Raw genomic sequence first — 18,384 nt, forward strand, 5'->3', positions numbered from 1 at the left:
ACTCTATAGAGACAAAAAGTAGATTAGTGGTTGCTTAGTGCTTGAGAGAGGGGTGGTAAATAAAGTTTACATGTTTTCTTTTGGAGGTAATGAAAATGTTGTAAAATTGATTGTGGTGGCAGTTGCACATATACGTGAATATACTAAAAACTGTTAAATGCACAAGTTATGTGGGCGAACTGTATGTGAACTGTATCTCAATAAAGCTGTTTTTTAAAAAAAGAAATGAAAATGCAAAGTGTGTTTAGGGAAAAGCATAGAGATTTCAGAATAAGAGCTTTCTCCAGGGGTGTATTGGGAGATAAGCAGAGAAGATGTGATGGAGCACGATGAATTCCAGTCTAACAAGTTTCAGCTTAAACTTTACTGGGGGGTGGACATTACACGTGTCTGATTACAGGAGTGGTTTGTTGAAAGTTATATTTTAGGAAAATAAATTTAACGGTGGCGTGTTCCAGGTGGGAGGAGGAGCAGGGAGATGCGCTTGTAGCTGCCACAGTACTAGTTGTATGAGTTAGATAGGGCTGCACCTATGGCTCTGAAATTTTTAATCAGCATTTTTTTTTTTTCCCTCAAAAGCCAACTTTTCCTTCAGTGGTCATCACTATGTAGGGAGATGTCTGATGGCTGCATAACCCATGTCCAGCGGGACTTAGAGATTGTCTCTCGTTGTCTTCCCCAGGGAGGAATCATGGGCATTGAGATCTACTGGGACTGCAACCTGGACAGGTGGTTCCATCACTGCCGTCCAAAATACAGTTTCCGTCGCCTTGACGACAAGACTGCCAAGGAGTCCTTGTACCCTGGCTACAACTTCAGGTAACAGTGCTCCAGGTCAGACTTGCCCAGTGACTGGCCACCCTTGGATCCCCAGGGACCTTCCAGGCCTGACTGAATTGTATCCCCAGCAGCCAGCAAGACTAGTTTTGGTTGCCAAGGCAACAAGAGGAATGTAAAAGACTTCCTCTAAGAGCTAGGCAGTGACTGAATTTTTGTATGAATTATTAAAGAATTGCACACTCTTTGTAAGATAAAAACAAAACTTGGGAAACAGAGAAAAGCATAGAGAAGAGGATAAAAATCACCCATAATTCCTCTATCCTGAGATAATTGAAGATAACCCTCTGGTGAATGTTCCTTCGTCTAACCAATTGTTTTGTGAGGCTTATATGAGATCATATCACATTTACAGTTTGGTATTCTGGGGGGGGGTTCATATGCCAGGTCACTCAAAATTCTTTGTGACCATCACGTTAATTATCATCGTGTTCCATTGTGAGTGTAATGATAACGTTAGCTACAACTTAGGGAGGGTATTCTACATCCCAGGCGTTTATATCACCGTCACTAAACCTCACAACCACCCTGGAAGGTAGATATTGGTGTCCCGGGGAAAGCTGAGAAAGGTGAAATGATCTCCCCTAGACCCACAGCTAATAGTAGAAGCTCCATAATCCTAACCTAGATCACCAAGACCTTAAAACACACCCTTTCCCTTCCATCTCATAATTTTCTCACCATTCCGCCATTATTGGATATTTGGGGTATTTCTGATTTTTCTTTATAAATAACTCTGTAGTGTATATCTCTGTACATATATCTTTGTTTGAATCCCAGATTATTTCCTTAGGATAAGTTTCTAGAAACAGAATTATTGGATCAAAGGTTATGAGCATTTTACCATATGCTTTCAGGTTTTAAAAATACTATATGGCTATATTTTTCATTTCTCGGATTTATATTCAGTTCTTTTTCAAAGCCACCTATTACTGTTTCAGTGAGATCCATTCTTAGCTTATGGATCCTACTCCTTTTGTCCAATCTACTGTATAACCCCTTTCACACTGAACTGTAGCAACTTGGATGGGATTTCTCTTTGTGGGGTTTTGGAATATTTGTTGGTGGACTTCGGCAGAAATGATCTTGTGCAAAGTTTTGCGTGTGCCATGGGATATGGAGACATTCCTCTGGGGTCACAATTTAATTTTGTAGTTGTTCCTGCCAGGACTGTATGGCATCTATCAATTACAAACCAGTTTTTAGTTTAATTTATTGGTGCTGGATGTCTTCACTCCACTAGAAGTATCCCATCCCTGCTTCCTTGCTAAGTTGGGCATCTGCAGCCTCAGCTCCTTTCCCAAGAAGTATGTTAAGACTCTAGCTGCTCAGATACAAATCTGATCTGGTACTCCTAGGGTTCACGTGGCTTTAGTCCCCACTTACCACTCATCTCTAGCACCTGCCCTTCCTTGTTTTGAGCTCAATAATATATTGATATGACTTTAAAAAATACTTTATCTTGCACTTCTTTGTGTAAGTGCAGTGGGGTGGGAGGTGGTGGTGGAGGTGGTGAGGCAGCTCTGCCATCTTGATTGGAAATCCTTTTGGTGAGAACATTTTTTTAAAATAAATTTATTTATTTTTGGCTGCATTGGGTCTTCGTCGTGGTGCGCGGACTTTTCATTGTTGTGGCTTCTCTTGTTGCGGAGCACGGGCTCTAGGCACGTGGGCTTCAGGAGTTGTGGCTCGCGGGCTCTAGAGTGCAGGCTCGGTAGCTGTGGCGCACGGGTTTAGTTGCTCCGCGGCACGTGGGATCTTCCCGGACCAGGGCTCGAACCATGTCCCCTGCATTGGCAGGCGGATTCTTAACCACCGTGCCACCAGGGAAGCCCAGTAAGAACATCTTAAAGACTCCTGATACCTTGGGTAACATTGCTTCCTCACTGCAGTTTTGTCTAATTTTTAAGGTTCTTTGTAGTACATCGCTTATGCTTCTAGCTTCTGGACTTCAACCCTATGAATTCACTAGAATTCTGGTTCATTTTCACTCTTGAGCTGGCTAGTGCTGGTTTTGTGCTGATCTATTCTTGTTTTGATGCTCTGCACAGTTCAGTCCTCTGCTCCTGACTTTTTCCCATTGGTGATCTTGTGCCCCTAACTTAGTTTCCATGTTACCTCCTACGTCTGGATAATTTTTTCAGCCTGTTCCTACAACACTGGGCCAGCAGTAATTTGGCCTCTCAGTTTGAGGCTTATAACACAGTCTCCATGACCTTTCATTTCCTGTGGGAATCAGGCAGGGTTCTGTGACTGTGGTTATGGCTGGTCATTTTGTGCTCTGATTCCAAACACAAAGCAGGCTTTTGCTGTTTCCTTTTCAGAGAGAGTTGCTGAGTATATCCCTCGGTTACACAATTTGCTTAAGAAGCTGGTAGGATGTTGATACTGGCATTCTTCATTCATTAAATATATATTGAAGAAAAAAATATTTCTTGCCCCAATGGGTATACATTGGTAAACAAAATAGACAAATTACTGCTTAGCATATATCCTAATAGGACATGACTATACATATAAGACAAAAATATAATAAAAAACTCCAAGTCAACATCATTAGCCACCAGGGAAATGCAGATTTAAACCACAATGAAATATAATGACATGCCCACCAGAATGACTAAAATTAAAAACACTGGAAATTCCAAAGGTTGGCAAGGAGGAGGAACAACTGGAATTCTCCTACTTTCCTGGTGGGAGTGTAAAATGGTACAACCACATTAGAGAATTGTTGGGAAGTTTCTTATAAAGGTAAACATACATCTATCCTCTAAACCAGAAATCCCACTCTTAGGTATTTACCCAAGAGAAAGGAAACATATCTCCACAAAAAGATTTGCACATGAATGTTCACAGCATCCTTACTCATAATAGGCAAAACCCAGAAAGAACCCAAATGTGCAATAACAGGTGAATGGAGAAATAAATTGTGATATATTTATATAATAAAACACTACTTAACATAAATAAAAATGGAAGAAATTACTGATACACACATCAACATAGATGAATCCCACAGACGTTACATTGAGTGAAAGAAGCCAGACCTGAGCGAGTACATTCTATGATGCCATTTATTTGAAGTACAAGAACAGGCAAACTTATCTGTGATGATAAAAGATAGAACAATGGCTGCTGGGCTGGGGTTTGGGGGTAGGAAGGAGGAGTAGGAACCAATTGGAAAGAAGCACAAGAGTTTTCTGGGGTAATGGAATGTTCTAGATGTTGGTAGGGATCTAGGTTACATAGAGTATTCATTTGTCAAAACTCATTGAATTGAACCCTTAGGACTTGTGCATTTTATTATTATATGTTAGTTATACCTCAATAGAACAAACAAATCCAACAAAACCATTTCAGATGATGATAAATACTTCAAAGAAAATCAAACAATATAGTGTGATGGGGGTGCGGGGAAATGCAACCGGACAAGGCCTCTCCAAGCACAGGATAGGACCCCCATAGGCATCATGCACTTTCCTGAGGACTGAGCTTTCCTAGTTAAGAAGAGAAACTGTACACATAGGAGTCCACGTTAGGGAATCAACTTGCAAACATATTAGCTTCTGTGAATACTTTTAGTACTAATGGTCTGGACCAGTGGTTCTCAAAGTGCGGGTCCCCATATCAGCATCATGTGGTATCCTTCTAGAAATGCAAATTCTCAGGCTCTAGGACAGACCTACTGAATCAGACACTCTGGGGATTGTCTTCATAAGCCTTCCAGGTTATTCTTATGCAAACTTAAGTTTGAGAATCACTAATCTAGACCCTCGATACTCAAATGTGATCCTGGAACCAGCAACATGGGCCTCACCTGGGAGCTTGTTATGATGTACAATCTCAGCCCCGACTCTCAATTTACTGAGTCAGAATCTGCATCTTAAGATTCCCAGGAGATTCATGTGCACATTAAAATCTGAGAAGCACTGGTCTAGACTATATTTTCTAGCATCCCAAACATACTTCCTTCTTAGATGATTCATCTGACTATATTTTCTTTCTACAACCAGGTTGCTAGCTGCCTGGGAGAATGAATAAAATAAAGTGTCTACTTAATCTGAGCATGCAAGTACAGGCCAAAGTACACGTGCACGTGCAAACACACACACACATTCATTGCTTCCTAACCCTTCTGCTAGCACTCTTATTGAGTTCTGGAGGGGTCCACTTAAGCAAATGGCTTTATTTATATTTTATTTAAAGCAGCATCATTAACTGGCAAGCAGGCTTCAAATTTTGTTTTTGTTTTTGGCCTGCACAATGTTCTGAAAGTTGAGACATTCTACGTAAAAATATGGACTTCCTACTTTTTTTGAAAATTAAGCTATTTGAAAAAAATCAACCCATTTGACAACACTGGCTTCATATTCCACAGGGAGCACTCAGCTAGAGCTGAGTATCAGTGGTTCCCTTTAGAAAGGCCATGTGGCTCTTGGTTTGCCATGCTCCTCACCACTCCTTATTGCCTCTTACCTGGCTGCATCACTCATTTCTGTTATCTGGCCCCTATAGGCATTTGTGTTTGAGACCCTTGGCTAAAGACTGGCTGAGATCAAGATGTAACAGGATTTTGCCTTCTCCGGGTCAGTGGAATTTCATCCAGGGCCCTGAAACCAGCTCCTAGTTTAGGTAATGTTTTGATCATTCCCAGCTGCTCTACTGAATAGGTTTGTGGCCATTAGCAAAAAGAGAGGCCTGGATCAGTGGTCCCCGACTGCCCTCACAGGCTGTTTTTACAGCAATCAGCAGACGCATGCAGGGCAATGTACCAATCAGATGTTAGCAAATGTTCTTCAAGTAGCTGAGCTAAGCCTAAGAACATTAGCTCCTGAAGAGATCTGAGCTTTCTGAAGAACTGGTTGTGATGTTAATACTCTTTTAGAACAAAGTTTTAGAGCATTGGTTCTCTGGAATAAGCACCAGAAGAAATCTTTAGCCAAAAATAAAACGTCAAGATCTGACGGGTAACTGGACAAGTTATTGTCAAATAGCCACACAAAAGGGAAGGAAGTTAGAGGTTATATGAGGTTAATGAGAAAATATAACTTTCTAAAACAGGAAGTTGAAGGAATTGATCACGTTGCAGAATTTTGTCCTTTACCAAAAGATCCATGGCAAAAGATCCTTTTTCAATTATTCAGTTTATTTACAAGATGTGTAAAGCAGGGAAGTCCCACACAGAATAGAATGCCTGATGTGCTTCTCTGCTTCTCAGAATGTGTGTGTGTGTGTATTCATTTCCTATGGCCGCTATAACAAATTACCACAAACTTGATGGCTTTAAACAACAGAAATTTATCTCTCACAGTTCTGGAGGCCAGAAGTCCAAAATCAAGGTGTCAGCAGGGACATACTCCCTCTAAAGTCTCTAAGGGAGGATCTTTCCTTGCCTCTTCTAGCTTCTGCTGGCTCTAGGTGGTCCTTAACTTGTGGCTGCATTCCTCCAGTATCTGCCTCCGTCTTTACATGGCATTCTCCTCTGTGTTTCCGTTTCAACTCTCCCTTTCCTTTTTCTTATAAGGATACAGCCATTGGATTTAAGACCCACCCTAAATCCAGGATGATCTCATCTTGAGATCCTTAACTCATTTACATCTGCAAAGACCCTATTTCCAAATAAGGTCACATTCACAGGTGCAGGGGTTAGGCACTTGGACTTATCTTTTGGGGGGGGCCATTATTCAACCCACTACAGAGTGTAAAAACATCCTTGCCCAGGGCCTGGTGTTCTGAGTGTGGCCCATTGATCACCTGCATCAGAACCACCTGGTACCTTTCCTGGAAATACAGATTCCTAGAAACACCTCACACCTTTTGAAACCACCCTTTGGGGGTGAGGCCCAGGAATCTGCCTTTTGAACACACTTCCCAAGTGATTCTTGCCCTCAGTTTGAGACCCACTGTACAAGGACCCTGAAAGCAGAAATTCAAGTATTTACTATACAATGTTAACCTTCCAGCAAAACAGCTTGCATAGAGAGATAATGCAACCCTGGGGCATGGAGTGGTGATGCATGCTTGCTTTGTATTTTAAAAAACAAATCAATTAATAGAGCAGAAGAAAGTACTGTCATGGAGTGAGAACAATCAGATGCAAAGAAACTGAAACCCCTTTGGCCAGAAACAGGCACTGAAGTGCCTGAGAATATCTAACTGATCTCAATGTCAGATCGTGAGTTTACAAAGAATAAGAATTTCAGATGTTCCAAACTATACTTTGGCAGAGCATCTGTTTTCTTCTCTCCCCACACCTGTAAATAGATTATGAATTAATAACTCAAAGAAAATATATGTCCTTACCTAAAAACAACCACCAAAAGTGGTAAGAGGGAGGGTCAGATTTAAAAGTTTTGTGAGACATGTGGCTTAAGCCTTCCTAATTATTCATGAAAAACAAAACATGACACTTTCCCTGACTGTAGCACTGATGAGGGCTGCATATTTTGGGTGACTGTGATTTGTGCCCAGGTCTTAATTTATAAAGGTGGCTGAGTAGTAACACAGAGAAGTCAATGCCCTTGAAAGAAGAATTTCCCGAGAGGTGGGGCACACCAGGTCACACAGGGCCACAGGGAGAAGCACCAGGTTTGGTCAGGGGATAGCAGGAGAAAGGGGAAAGCACAGCCCAGAGCCTTTACTGTGTTTTCTGTGGGAAATGAAAGGCAGGGCAGGGGAAACAGCTTAGGATTGGCTAGTTTGAGTAATGGTGGTGGGCTCTGGGCTACAGGGGTGGTCTCTGGTTGTCTGGTACCTGGCCCTGGGCAAGTTAGGGCAGGGGAAATGTTGGCTGGGTGTGTGAAAGTTAGATACAGAAGGTGGCTGGAGATATGGACTCAGGATTGGTCAAGAGGGTTTGTAACATGATTTTCACATACTTGCAAAAGCTGGATGGCAGGGGGCATGTAAACAACATTGTCCGCTAGTTTGGCCCTGGTGATAATGGATGCCAAACAGACAAATACAGAATCTTAAGAAAACACAGTTAGAGCAGATTGCTGAGGGGCACCTGTTCCCAATCCATTCATTAGTATCTAAGATTCACCCTCCCCCTCTTTGTTCTAGAAGCTAAACTTTTCCCTCTTAGAGAATGATCAGAGTGCTTGAAGTTATTTTTTTTAATTTCTCTTGTTGTCAACCCTGTATTGGTTAAAAATTTTTCATTTTAATCTTAAACTAAAACACAGACTTTCCATCATCCTGTGATGCTGGAAGTAGAGAAGGTGACATGGGGAAGTGGTGCCTTGGTTCGAGGTGAAGAGACAGAGAATTTCATGGGTTTGGATTGTGTTCTTTCCTCTGCCAACCAGAGCAGAGCTAGAAGACGGACAAAGAAGACTAGAACAGCTACTGGTTTGGTTTTTCTTTTCATAAAATACCAGCACTTCCAGAGAGATCTTTATAAATATGTTTCCTTTTCCTCCTACAGATATGCCAAGTACTATAAGGAAAATAATACCGAAAAGCGGACCCTGATAAAAGCCTTTGGGATCCGTTTTGACATCCTGGTTTTTGGCACCGTAAGTCTCTTCTCGCATTCAGCCACTGGCATCTCCGTTCCTATGACTGTGTCTTAATTATCGCTGTAGTGTCTCAAAGGGTGAATGTTTTGGTCATAGTCGTTAGCTGGCACTGTGCATCTTGCATGTGGGATCAGAGAGGGGGAAGAAATGTTCTTGTTCATGGACAAGTCATCTAATGAGTACAAGAGTGGGCTTGGGGAGAAAACCTAATACTCAATTTTCAATATACTCTGATGCTTAAAAAAGAGAGAGAAAGAAATCCCTCTGCAAAATACTTTGTAAGGAATCCAATTCAAATGGGTTTAGGAAAAAAGACGACTTTTTTTTTTTTTAGTTCACATAACTGAAAAATCCAGAGGCAATTTTCAGGCTTCGGGCATCATGAATCCAGATGTCTTAACAACATCATCAGGAACCTGCCTCCCTCCATCTCTTACATTTGTTCTCCTCTGTTTTGGTGTCATTCACAGCGGGTCATCTCTATGCAGTGCTGTCAGCAGCTACTTATACCTTAGCAATTTAGCAACCTCAGTGAAAAGAGAACATCTCAGCAAAAGCCTCAGCAGATGCCACTGGCTTTGACTGGCCCAATATGGGCCAGATGCTCACTGCTGAACTGTGACCAGGGTCACTCGCAATGGCTGGTCTTACATCAGCCCTGAACCAGCCCCTTCCCCGCAAACTACATGGACTGAGTATGGACACAGACAGTTCTCCAAAGGAAAATGGGCATGCTGTCTCCAGAAGAAGGGGATGCTGGGTATGCAAAAATCAACAGATGCCCACATACCTTGTCTGACAGCGTATTATTTATGTAACATGGTGATAAGCAGCACAAGAATCGATGAGATATAGTGAGAGGATACAAAGACACTGAGAATAAAAACCACAGGGACATCTACGGGAAGAGTTTGTGCAGACATTCCTTCCCTCTGTTTCCAGAGTAATCTCAAATCACTTTTAGGGAAAGCTCTTTTGAAACCCTCACCTTGAATGGAATAAAAAACTTTCAATGGTTCTCCTCTCAGTGTGTGAGTTCCACTGCTTATTTGTTTAAAACATCCATGTTTTCAACACATCCTGAAAGGCAGAAGCAGGAGGAATGGGATTCATATTTTCAGTCTCCTTAATCTTTGTTGCCGTGAACACTTTGGATGCATCTGTCAAATTCACGGCACTAGACTCCCTCCTCTGCTGGAACTTACAATTACATGTTAGAGCAAAAGAGCATTGCTCTGAATTTCAACCGGGTAACCTTTTGTACTCTGTTTCCAGGGAGGAAAATTTGACATTATCCAGCTGATCGTGTACATCGGTTCAAACCTCTCTTACTTTGGTTTGGTAAGGGATTCTCTTTCTCACATTTTATGAAAATGATTTGGCAAAAGGAAGTTTCACTGACATGGTGCTTGTCTGGGTTTTTCCCAGGCCACTGTGTTCATTGACTTTCTCATCAACACTTACTCAAATAAATGCTGTCGATCCCGTATTTATCCCTGTTGCAAGTGCTGTGAACCCTGTGCAGTCAATGAATACTACTACAGAAAGAAGTGTGAATCCATTGTGGAGCCAAAGCAGGTAAGGCTTGCTGTGTCTATGGGATGTTAAAACACGTGTATGGCCCATTGGACCACGGAGAAGTTTGCAAAAATAAGGCCAAGGGCTTCCCTGGTGGCGCAGTGGTTGAGAGTCCGCCTGCCGATGCAGGGGACACGGGTTCATGCCCCGGTCCGGGAAGATCCCACGTGCCGCGGAGCGGCTGGGCCCGTGAGCCATGGCCGCTGAGTCTGTGCGTCCGGGGCCTGTGCTCTGCAGCGGGAGAGGCCACAACAGTGAGAGGCCCGCGTACCGCAAAATAAATAAATAAATAAATAAAAAATAAGGCCAAAATCATAGGTGTAATCAATCCCATGGTGGATAATTCTCTGGAATCTACCCCAATCCACCATCTCTCAGATGAATCCTTTAGTTTTAGTGAAGAATAGACACAAAAATGGAGAAGCAAGATATAGGGAAAACAAATTTTTATGTTCCAGGATTTGTCAGTTTTGTCAGATTTATTAAATTGGTTGTGCAAAAAAAGTATAATGACTTTGGAGAACAATTTGTAAATCTAGTAACATTTAAATGGGACATACTTTACAGCCTGGCATTTCCACTTCTCTATACCTGCCTTAGAGAAACACTCACATGGGTACCCACGTAGTACACATGTACCAGATGTCCATCACAGTGCTGTCTGTGACAGTGAAGGGGAGCATCTGTCCAAATGTCCAATAGGTGAATGGTGATATAAACTATGATAAATCCATAGTAAGGAAGGCCTGGTACCAGTTTTTAAAAATGAGGTAGATTATAATAAAAGCAAACGTTTACATAGCATTTCCAGTGCTACGTATGCATTAACTCACTGAATCTTCACACAACCCTACAGGTAGGTTTATGGGATTATGATTATTAGCAGAACTCTAGATAGGTGCTATTATTATCTCTTTCTATAGATGAGGAAATTGAGGCACAGGAAGGTTAAATAATTTGCCCAAAGTCATACAGTTAGTAAGTGGCAGAGCTGAAATTCCAACTCAGGCAGGCTGGTTTCAGAATCCATGTTTATAACCACTATGTTATAGGTAATGGCATGAGCAAATATCCAAGACATTTGTTGACAGGAAAAAAACAAACTATGGAACAATATATATGGTATGATATATAGGTTAAAAAGCAACAATACACATAAACTAATTCTATGTTTTTTCTACATGTATATATGTCCATTTATATACACACATATAGATTCTGTATATTTTCTGCATGTATTATACACACACACATATAAATGTGTGTGGGGAGGTAATATACGTATAAAAAAAGGTACTGGACACTCATAAAAGTGATAACAGTGGGGGCTTCCCTGGTGGTGCAGTGGTTGAGAGTCCGCCTGCCGATGCAGGGGACATGGGTTCATGCCCCGGTCCAGGAAGATCCCACATGCCCCAGAGTGGCTGGGCCCGTGAGCCATGGCCGCTGAGCCTGCGCATCCGGAGCCCGTACTCCACAACGGGAGAGGCCACAACAGTGAGAGGCCCGCGTACCGCAAAAAAAAAAATAAAAGTGATAACAGTGATTGCTTCTGGAAAGGAGCCTAGGATGGGGGAGTGGTCAGAGTGGTCAAATTTTAGTTCACCTGTATGGTTTTGATTTGATTAATTTGGAATTTACTACATTGACTCCATGATTTCCTCCAATCAAAGAGAAGTCTCTGGTATTTAAAAACAACAGAGGGTTTCTTTCTTTCATCCAAGAACATTGCTGTCCTTTTTTAGCAGCTGAATGCACAATTCATTGTTCGTTGTACATGTATTTGCAATTAAAGTAAAAGTTCATCTTTGCAACTAGAATTAATCACCATTTCATGGCCCAAGATGGGATGAAATTTAATGAAAATATAAATAATTTAAGATTCAATCGTATAACTTTCTGGAGATATTCAACCTAGAGTAACTGAAATTGAGGGAACACCACAAAGGAATTTTACATAGCACTTGGGGGACCTACAGATATTAGGCAGGAAGCTGTGGATACTCTAAATCTACAAATTAAGGTGCTTGGGGATCAATTTCTGATTTACCTTTAGACTCGGAATCATTCTTTCTTTGTTAGCAAGAGTTTTTGGTTAGCTTGTGTAACAGGTTGTCATCTGGAAATAGGAATAACAGTTGCCTTTAGATATGTTCAGATATGCAATTCGTGATAATTCTGAACTAAAGTTGGTAACCTTTTAATCTTTATTTCCTAGACATTAAAATATGTGTCCTTTGTGGATGAACCCCACATTAGGATGGTAAACCAAAGGCTACTTGGGAGAAGTCTGCAAGATGTTGAAGGTGAAGAAGTGCCAGTAAGTTATTTCGTCTTTTTTTTTTTTCTCGGTCACACTACGCAGCTTGCAGGATCTTAGTTCCCCAATCAGGGATCGAACCCGTGTCCCCTGCAGTGGAAGCGCAGAGTCCTAACCACTGGACAGCCAGCAAATTCCTGTAGTCTTTTTTTCTTTTTTAAGAGAAAACTTACTATTTTATTTATTTATTTATTTATTTTTGGCTGCATTGGGTCTTCCTTGCTGCGTGCTGGCTTTCTCTAGTTGCGGCGAGCGGGGGCTGCTCTTCGTTGCGGTGCATGGCCTTCTCATTGTGGTGGCTTCTCCTGCTGCAGAGCACGGGCTCTAGGCGCACGGGCCTCAGTAGTTCCAAGTTACCAAGTTACCGGCACATGGGCTTAGTTGCTCCGTGGCATGTGGGATCCTCCCCGACCAGGGCTCGAACCCGTGTCCCCTGCACTGGCAGGCGGATTCCTAACCATTGCACCACAAGGGAAGCCCAAAACTTACTATTAAATATAAATATATCTAGAAATGTGTATAAATCACAATTGATGACAAAGTAAACCACATGTGACAAGCACCCAGATTTAAAAAGTGACTATTACTAGCAGAAGTCCCTTTTATGCCTCCAAATTACTACCTTCCCTTAAAAGTAGTCATTATCCTGTATTCAAGGTTAGTTTTACCTCTTCTAGAATTTTTTTATTTAAAAATTATTTTTATTTTTATAATTCTTTTAAAATTTTAATCCTATAGTATGTATTCATTACATACTCTGTTGAGTGTCTGGCTTCCTTCCCTCAATATTATTTTTGTGAGAGTCATCCATGATGTTGTGTACAGCAATGGTTCATTCTCGTTGTATAATTTCCATTTTATAAACATTCAATTTATTTATCCATTCTATTGTTGAATGAACTACCTATTTGGGTAGTTTCCACTTTGGGGTTCATGCCAATGATGCTGCTACAGTAAACGTATGGCACCTAAGAGTGGAACTGCTAAGTCATAAGGCAGGTGTGTGTTCAGCTTTAGTAGATACCACCTAACAGTTCTCTGAAGTGGGTGTTCATTTTTTTTTTTTTTTGCTGTACGCAGGCCTCTCACTGTTGTGGCCTCTCCCGTTGCGGAGCACAGGCTCCGGACATGCAGGCTCAGCGGCCATGGCTCACGGGCCCAGCTGCTCCGCGGCATGTGGGATCTTCCCTGACCGGGGCACGAACCCGCGTCCCCTGCATCGGCAGGCAGACTCTCAACCACTGCGCCACCAGGGAAGCCCTGAAGTGGTGTTCTAATTCACATTCCCCCCATCAGTTTTGGCTGCTGGACATCGTCACTAACTGTGTTAGTTTTCTACAGCTGCCATAATAAATGACCACAAACTAGGTAACCTGGAACAACAGAAATTTATTCTCTCACAGTTCTAGAGGCCAGAATTCTGAAATCAAAGTCTGAAATCAAGGTGTCAGCAGGGCTGTGCTCCCTTTGAAGGCTCTAGGGGAGGTTCCTTTCTTGCTTCTTCCAGCTCCAGGAGCTTATTACACCTGTTAGGATGTCCAGTACAATACTGAATAGAAGTGATAAGACCAAGCATCTTTGTCTCATTCCCTATGTCAGAAAGAAAGTTTTTTACTTCACTATAGTACTTGCTGTAGGTCTTCTTATTTTTTCCGGCCTCGCCCCACGTCTTGCGGGATCCTAGTTCCCAGACCAGGGATTGAACCCGGCCCACCACAGTGAGAGTGCCACGTCCTAACCACTGGACCACCAGGGAAGTCCCTGCTGTAGGTTTTTAAAGAATGCTCTATCAGATTAAGAAAATTCCCCTCTGCTCCTAGTTTACTAAGAATTTTTATCATGAATGGATACTGAATTTTAAAATAACATGTTTTTTCTGCTTCTTTCCAAATAATCAATGAGTTTTCTTTTCTTCTGTCATGTGGTGCATTACACTGATTGGTTTTCAGATATTAAGCCAACCTTGCAGGAATCTGCAATAACATCAGTTTGAGTGCGATGTATGATTCTTTGTATTTACTGCTGGATTCAATTCCCTAATATTTAAGAATTTTACATCTCTTCTTGAGAGAGTCTGGCCAAAATTTTTCCACTCTTGTAATGTTTTTATCAGATCTGGGTATAAAGTGAACTCCTGTGTGTTGGGGTGGGTGTGGTAATATACACATAACCTAAAATTTACCATTTTAATCATTTTAAAGTGTGAAGTTCAGAGACTTCCCTGGTGGTCCAGTGGTTGGGACTCCGTGTTCCCAATGTGGGGGTCCCGGGTTTGATCCCTGATCGGGGAGATGTATCCCACATGCTGCAACTGGAAGAGCCCACATGCCGCAACTAAAGATCCTGCATGCTGCAGCGAGGATCCTGTGCACAGCGGCGAGGATCCCGTGTGCTGCAGCTGGGAGCTGGCATAGCCAAATAAATAAATAAATACATAATTTTTTTAAAGAGGAAAAAAAATAAAGTGTACAGTTCAGTGACATTTAGTATATCCACAATGCTGTGCAACCATCACCACTATCTAGCTCCAGAGCCTTTTCACACCCCGAAAGGAAACCTTATATCCATTCAGCAGCCACTACTCACTCACTTCTCCCCAGCCCCTGGCAACCATTAATCTGCTTTCTGTAGATTTCTGTATACATGGATGTACCTATTCTGGACATTTCATGTAAATTGAGTCATACAATATTTGTTCTCTTATGTCTGGCTTCTTTCATTTAGCATAATGTCAAGGTTCCATCCATGTTTAGCTAAACATCCATGTTTAGCATTTGTCAGCACTTCATTCCTTTTTATAGCTGAATAATAGTCCATTGTATGAACATAACATTTTTTTAATCCATTCATCCATTGACAGACACTTAGGTTATTTTCACCCTTTGGTTATTATAATAGTGCTGCTGTGAACATTCATGTACAAGAACCATTCAGTTTTAATGTACTTAACTCAGACTTTCTTTGTCTGGTGAATGAAGGTATATGTCACAAAGAATAGACAAAAATGATGGCAATTATGGCAACTTCCACTGGAGGATAACAAATGGATTTTTTCAGAAAAGAGAGCATGGTGAGAAAGGAGAAAGCAGAGCTAAGTCAACAAATATTTACTGTCTACTATGTGTGGGCACTGTCCTAGGCATTGGGAATGCAGGCAGTAAACAAAGCAAACAGGGCCCCTGCTTTCATGTGGAAGAAGAATCATTAAGTAAACATATCAATTCATAAGATCATTTCCTCATAACAAACATAGAACATCATTATGTGATAAGAGAATGACCTGGGAGAAGGGGAACTACCTAGATCAGGTGGTCAAGGCAAGAAGGGCTCTCCGAAGAGATATATGTATTGAGGCCTGGCTTTTCTGAATTTCACTTTCCAAATCTGTAATATGGAGATCAGAGCACATATCTCACGAGGTTCTCCAAAAGCTTAAACGAGGCAGTGCTTGCAAAACACAGTCCTGATATATACATTTAATAAATGATAGCTACTAGTATTAATGTAATATTAAATGTAATTTTACAAGTTAATAATAAAGTTAAAGAACCTAGAACCCTAGGGGTTGTCAGTGCTGATGGGTTTGGAAACTTGCCTTTTTCAGAGACCCCCGATGGACTTCACAGACTTGTCCAGGCTGCCTCTGTCTCTTCAGGAGCCACCCCCCATTCCTGGACAACCAGAGACTATCCAACTGCTCAGTGAAGGGGCAAGCCCTAGATCCAGTGACTGCCCGAATTGGTGCCAGTGCGGAAAGTGCCTCCCATCCCAACTCCCTGAGAGACAAAGATGCTTGGAGGAGCTGTGCTGTCGGAAAAAGCTGGGTGCCTGTATCACCACCTCAGAGCCATTCAAGAAGCTTATCCTGTCCAGACATGTCCTGCAGTTCCTCCTGCACTACCAGGAGCCCTTGCTGGTGCTGGATGCAGATTCTACCAACAGCCAGCTGCGGCACTGCGCCTACAGGTGCTATACTACGTGGCGCTTTGGCTCCCAGGACCTGGCTGACTTTGCCATCCTGCCCAGCTGCTGCCGCTGGAGGATCCGGAGAGAGTTTCCCAAGAGGGAAGGCCAGTACAGTGGCTTCAAGAGTCCTTACTGATGTGCTGAGCAGCCATATAATATTGCCTTTGCTTGCACCTTGAGCTTCACCTGCAAAGATGTGTGTCCAGATTTTCAGCCACAGGGAAATGTGCTTTCCTCCTCCCCCAGCTCTGTTTGTGTCAGAGAGCAAAGTGACCGGAGTAAACAAACAGCAACTAAACTAGAATCCCTCAGCATGGACTGAGAGTCAAGAGATTCAGATTTATATCTCCATTCTATCCCTAGGAAGTTGTGTGATCCTAGGCCTTTAACCTCTGTACCTCATTTGCCTTATTATCCAATCTATTGTTTCACAGGGATATTAGGAGAGCAAATTGAGACAGTGTACACAAACTCTCTTTTTAACGCATAAAGAGCTACATGAATATGAAGCAGCTCATTTTGAGGTGAGACTAGGATAATGTCCAACTATCAACAAACCCTTGGGTCCTGGTTAAAGAATGGGGAGGATTAAAAGTTTTGGCACAAATTTTTTGGCATTTGTCCTATAGACCTGAGGGGTTATATCTCCTCCCCTTGTGTCTTGGCAGCTCTGATCACTTTATCCAATGATAAAGTGATGCTGTGTCAGCTTCAGGGTCTTGGTCTTAAGATGCTGTCAGCTTCCACTTCCTGTCCCTTGAAACTCTTGCTGTGAAGGAAGCAAGCTCCCATGTAAAAATCTGCCTATCCTGAGTCCATCCTGCTGTGAAGAAGCCCAAGCAGCCATGTGAAGAGGAGAGATGCCCCCAGCATTCAAGCCATCCAAGCCCATGGGAGAGAAGAAGCCTTCAGATGATTCCAGATCCTGCTAACATGTGACTGCAACTGCATCAGACAACCCAAGTGAGAGCTACCCAGTGAACCCACAGAACAAAAATTGTTATTTTAGGGCTTCCTTGGTGGCGCAGTGGTTGAGAGTCCGCCTGCTGATGCAGGGGACACGGGTTCGTGCCCCGGCCCGGGAAGATCCCACATGCCGCGGAGCGGCTGGGCCCGTGAGCCATGGCCGCTGAGCCTGCGCGTCCGGAGTCTGTGCTCCGCAACAGGAGAGGCCACAACAGTGAGAGGCCCGCGTACCGCAAAAAAAAAAAAAAAAAAAAAAGTGAATAGCAGGTTTTAGGATCCTCCTGCAGGATTTCCGTTTCAAGGTTTTGGCACTAGAACGGACTATTTCTTAACGACAACTATTTTAAAGAATAAATAGAGAACATTATTCAAAATTGTGACTAATGAAGGATCTGTGAGTTTTTTTTTTTTTTTGCGGTACGTGAGCCTCTCACTGTTGTGGCCTCTCCCGTTGCGGAGCACAGGCTCCGGACGCGCAGGCTCAGCGGCCATGGCTCACGGGCCCAGCTGCTCCGCTGCATGTGGGATCTTCCCGGACCGGGGCACGAACCCGTGTCCCCTGCATCGGCAGGCGGACTCTCAACCACTGCGCCACCAGGGAGGGAAGCCTCAGATCTGTGAGTTTTTAATACATATTCTAAGATTTACCATTTTGACACTTTTTAAAAGTCATCAGCTTTCTACTGTTTTAATGTAAGATAATATGAACAAAAACCTTCTTTTCTGGTCCCAGGATTTCACCTGGCTTTAAACTCAGGAATCAAGTTAACGGGCCAGATTTAACTCTCATTTTTACTACCTTTCAGAGATATTTTTGAAAAGTGAATTATATATGACTTCTTCAGAAGTGAAATTTTTTACTCCAAGAATTCTATGTAACTGCTACAGATTTCCATTCTGATAGCCTCTGAGCCTTCATATGTTATTTTTTGATGCCTTCCCCCCTAGTGTGTTTCTATCACCTTGTGGAGACCCCAGATGGAGTCAGCATTTGGAATGACAAATAATCACTGGATCCACCTGTTTTCACCTTTCCCAGATGCTCTGGGTGAGAAGGTGAAAGGGTGATGTGTTACATTAACTATGTGCAAAATGTCTGACACTTCCTACAACAGCATGCATCACATTTATATTCTTATTTTTGGTCTACAGTAGAAAATAGTGTCATCGCCAAAGGCATCCCAAGGAAAGTCA

The 18,384-nt window shown here is 42.4% G+C and overlaps 1 protein-coding gene across 1 annotated transcript in view; it reads left to right on the top strand.

Annotated features, from left to right (window-relative positions):
• Positions 1 to 17,576, top strand: part of P2RX7 (purinergic receptor P2X 7) — a 53,793-nt gene extending 36,217 nt beyond the window's left edge. The window contains exons 8-13 of the mRNA XM_067700901.1: positions 683 to 819; positions 8,267 to 8,357; positions 9,636 to 9,701; positions 9,789 to 9,938; positions 12,157 to 12,258; positions 15,863 to 17,576. Coding sequence (XP_067557002.1) covers positions 683 to 819; positions 8,267 to 8,357; positions 9,636 to 9,701; positions 9,789 to 9,938; positions 12,157 to 12,258; positions 15,863 to 16,360 — 1,044 coding nt within the window. The 3' untranslated portion in view covers positions 16,361 to 17,576. The remainder of the gene's footprint in view (positions 1 to 682; positions 820 to 8,266; positions 8,358 to 9,635; positions 9,702 to 9,788; positions 9,939 to 12,156; positions 12,259 to 15,862) is intronic.
• Positions 17,577 to 18,384: the final 808 nt, after the last annotated feature.

The sequence above is a fragment of the Pseudorca crassidens genome, chromosome 12 (assembly GCF_039906515.1).
Source record: "Pseudorca crassidens isolate mPseCra1 chromosome 12, mPseCra1.hap1, whole genome shotgun sequence".
NCBI lineage: Eukaryota > Metazoa > Chordata > Mammalia > Artiodactyla > Delphinidae > Pseudorca > Pseudorca crassidens.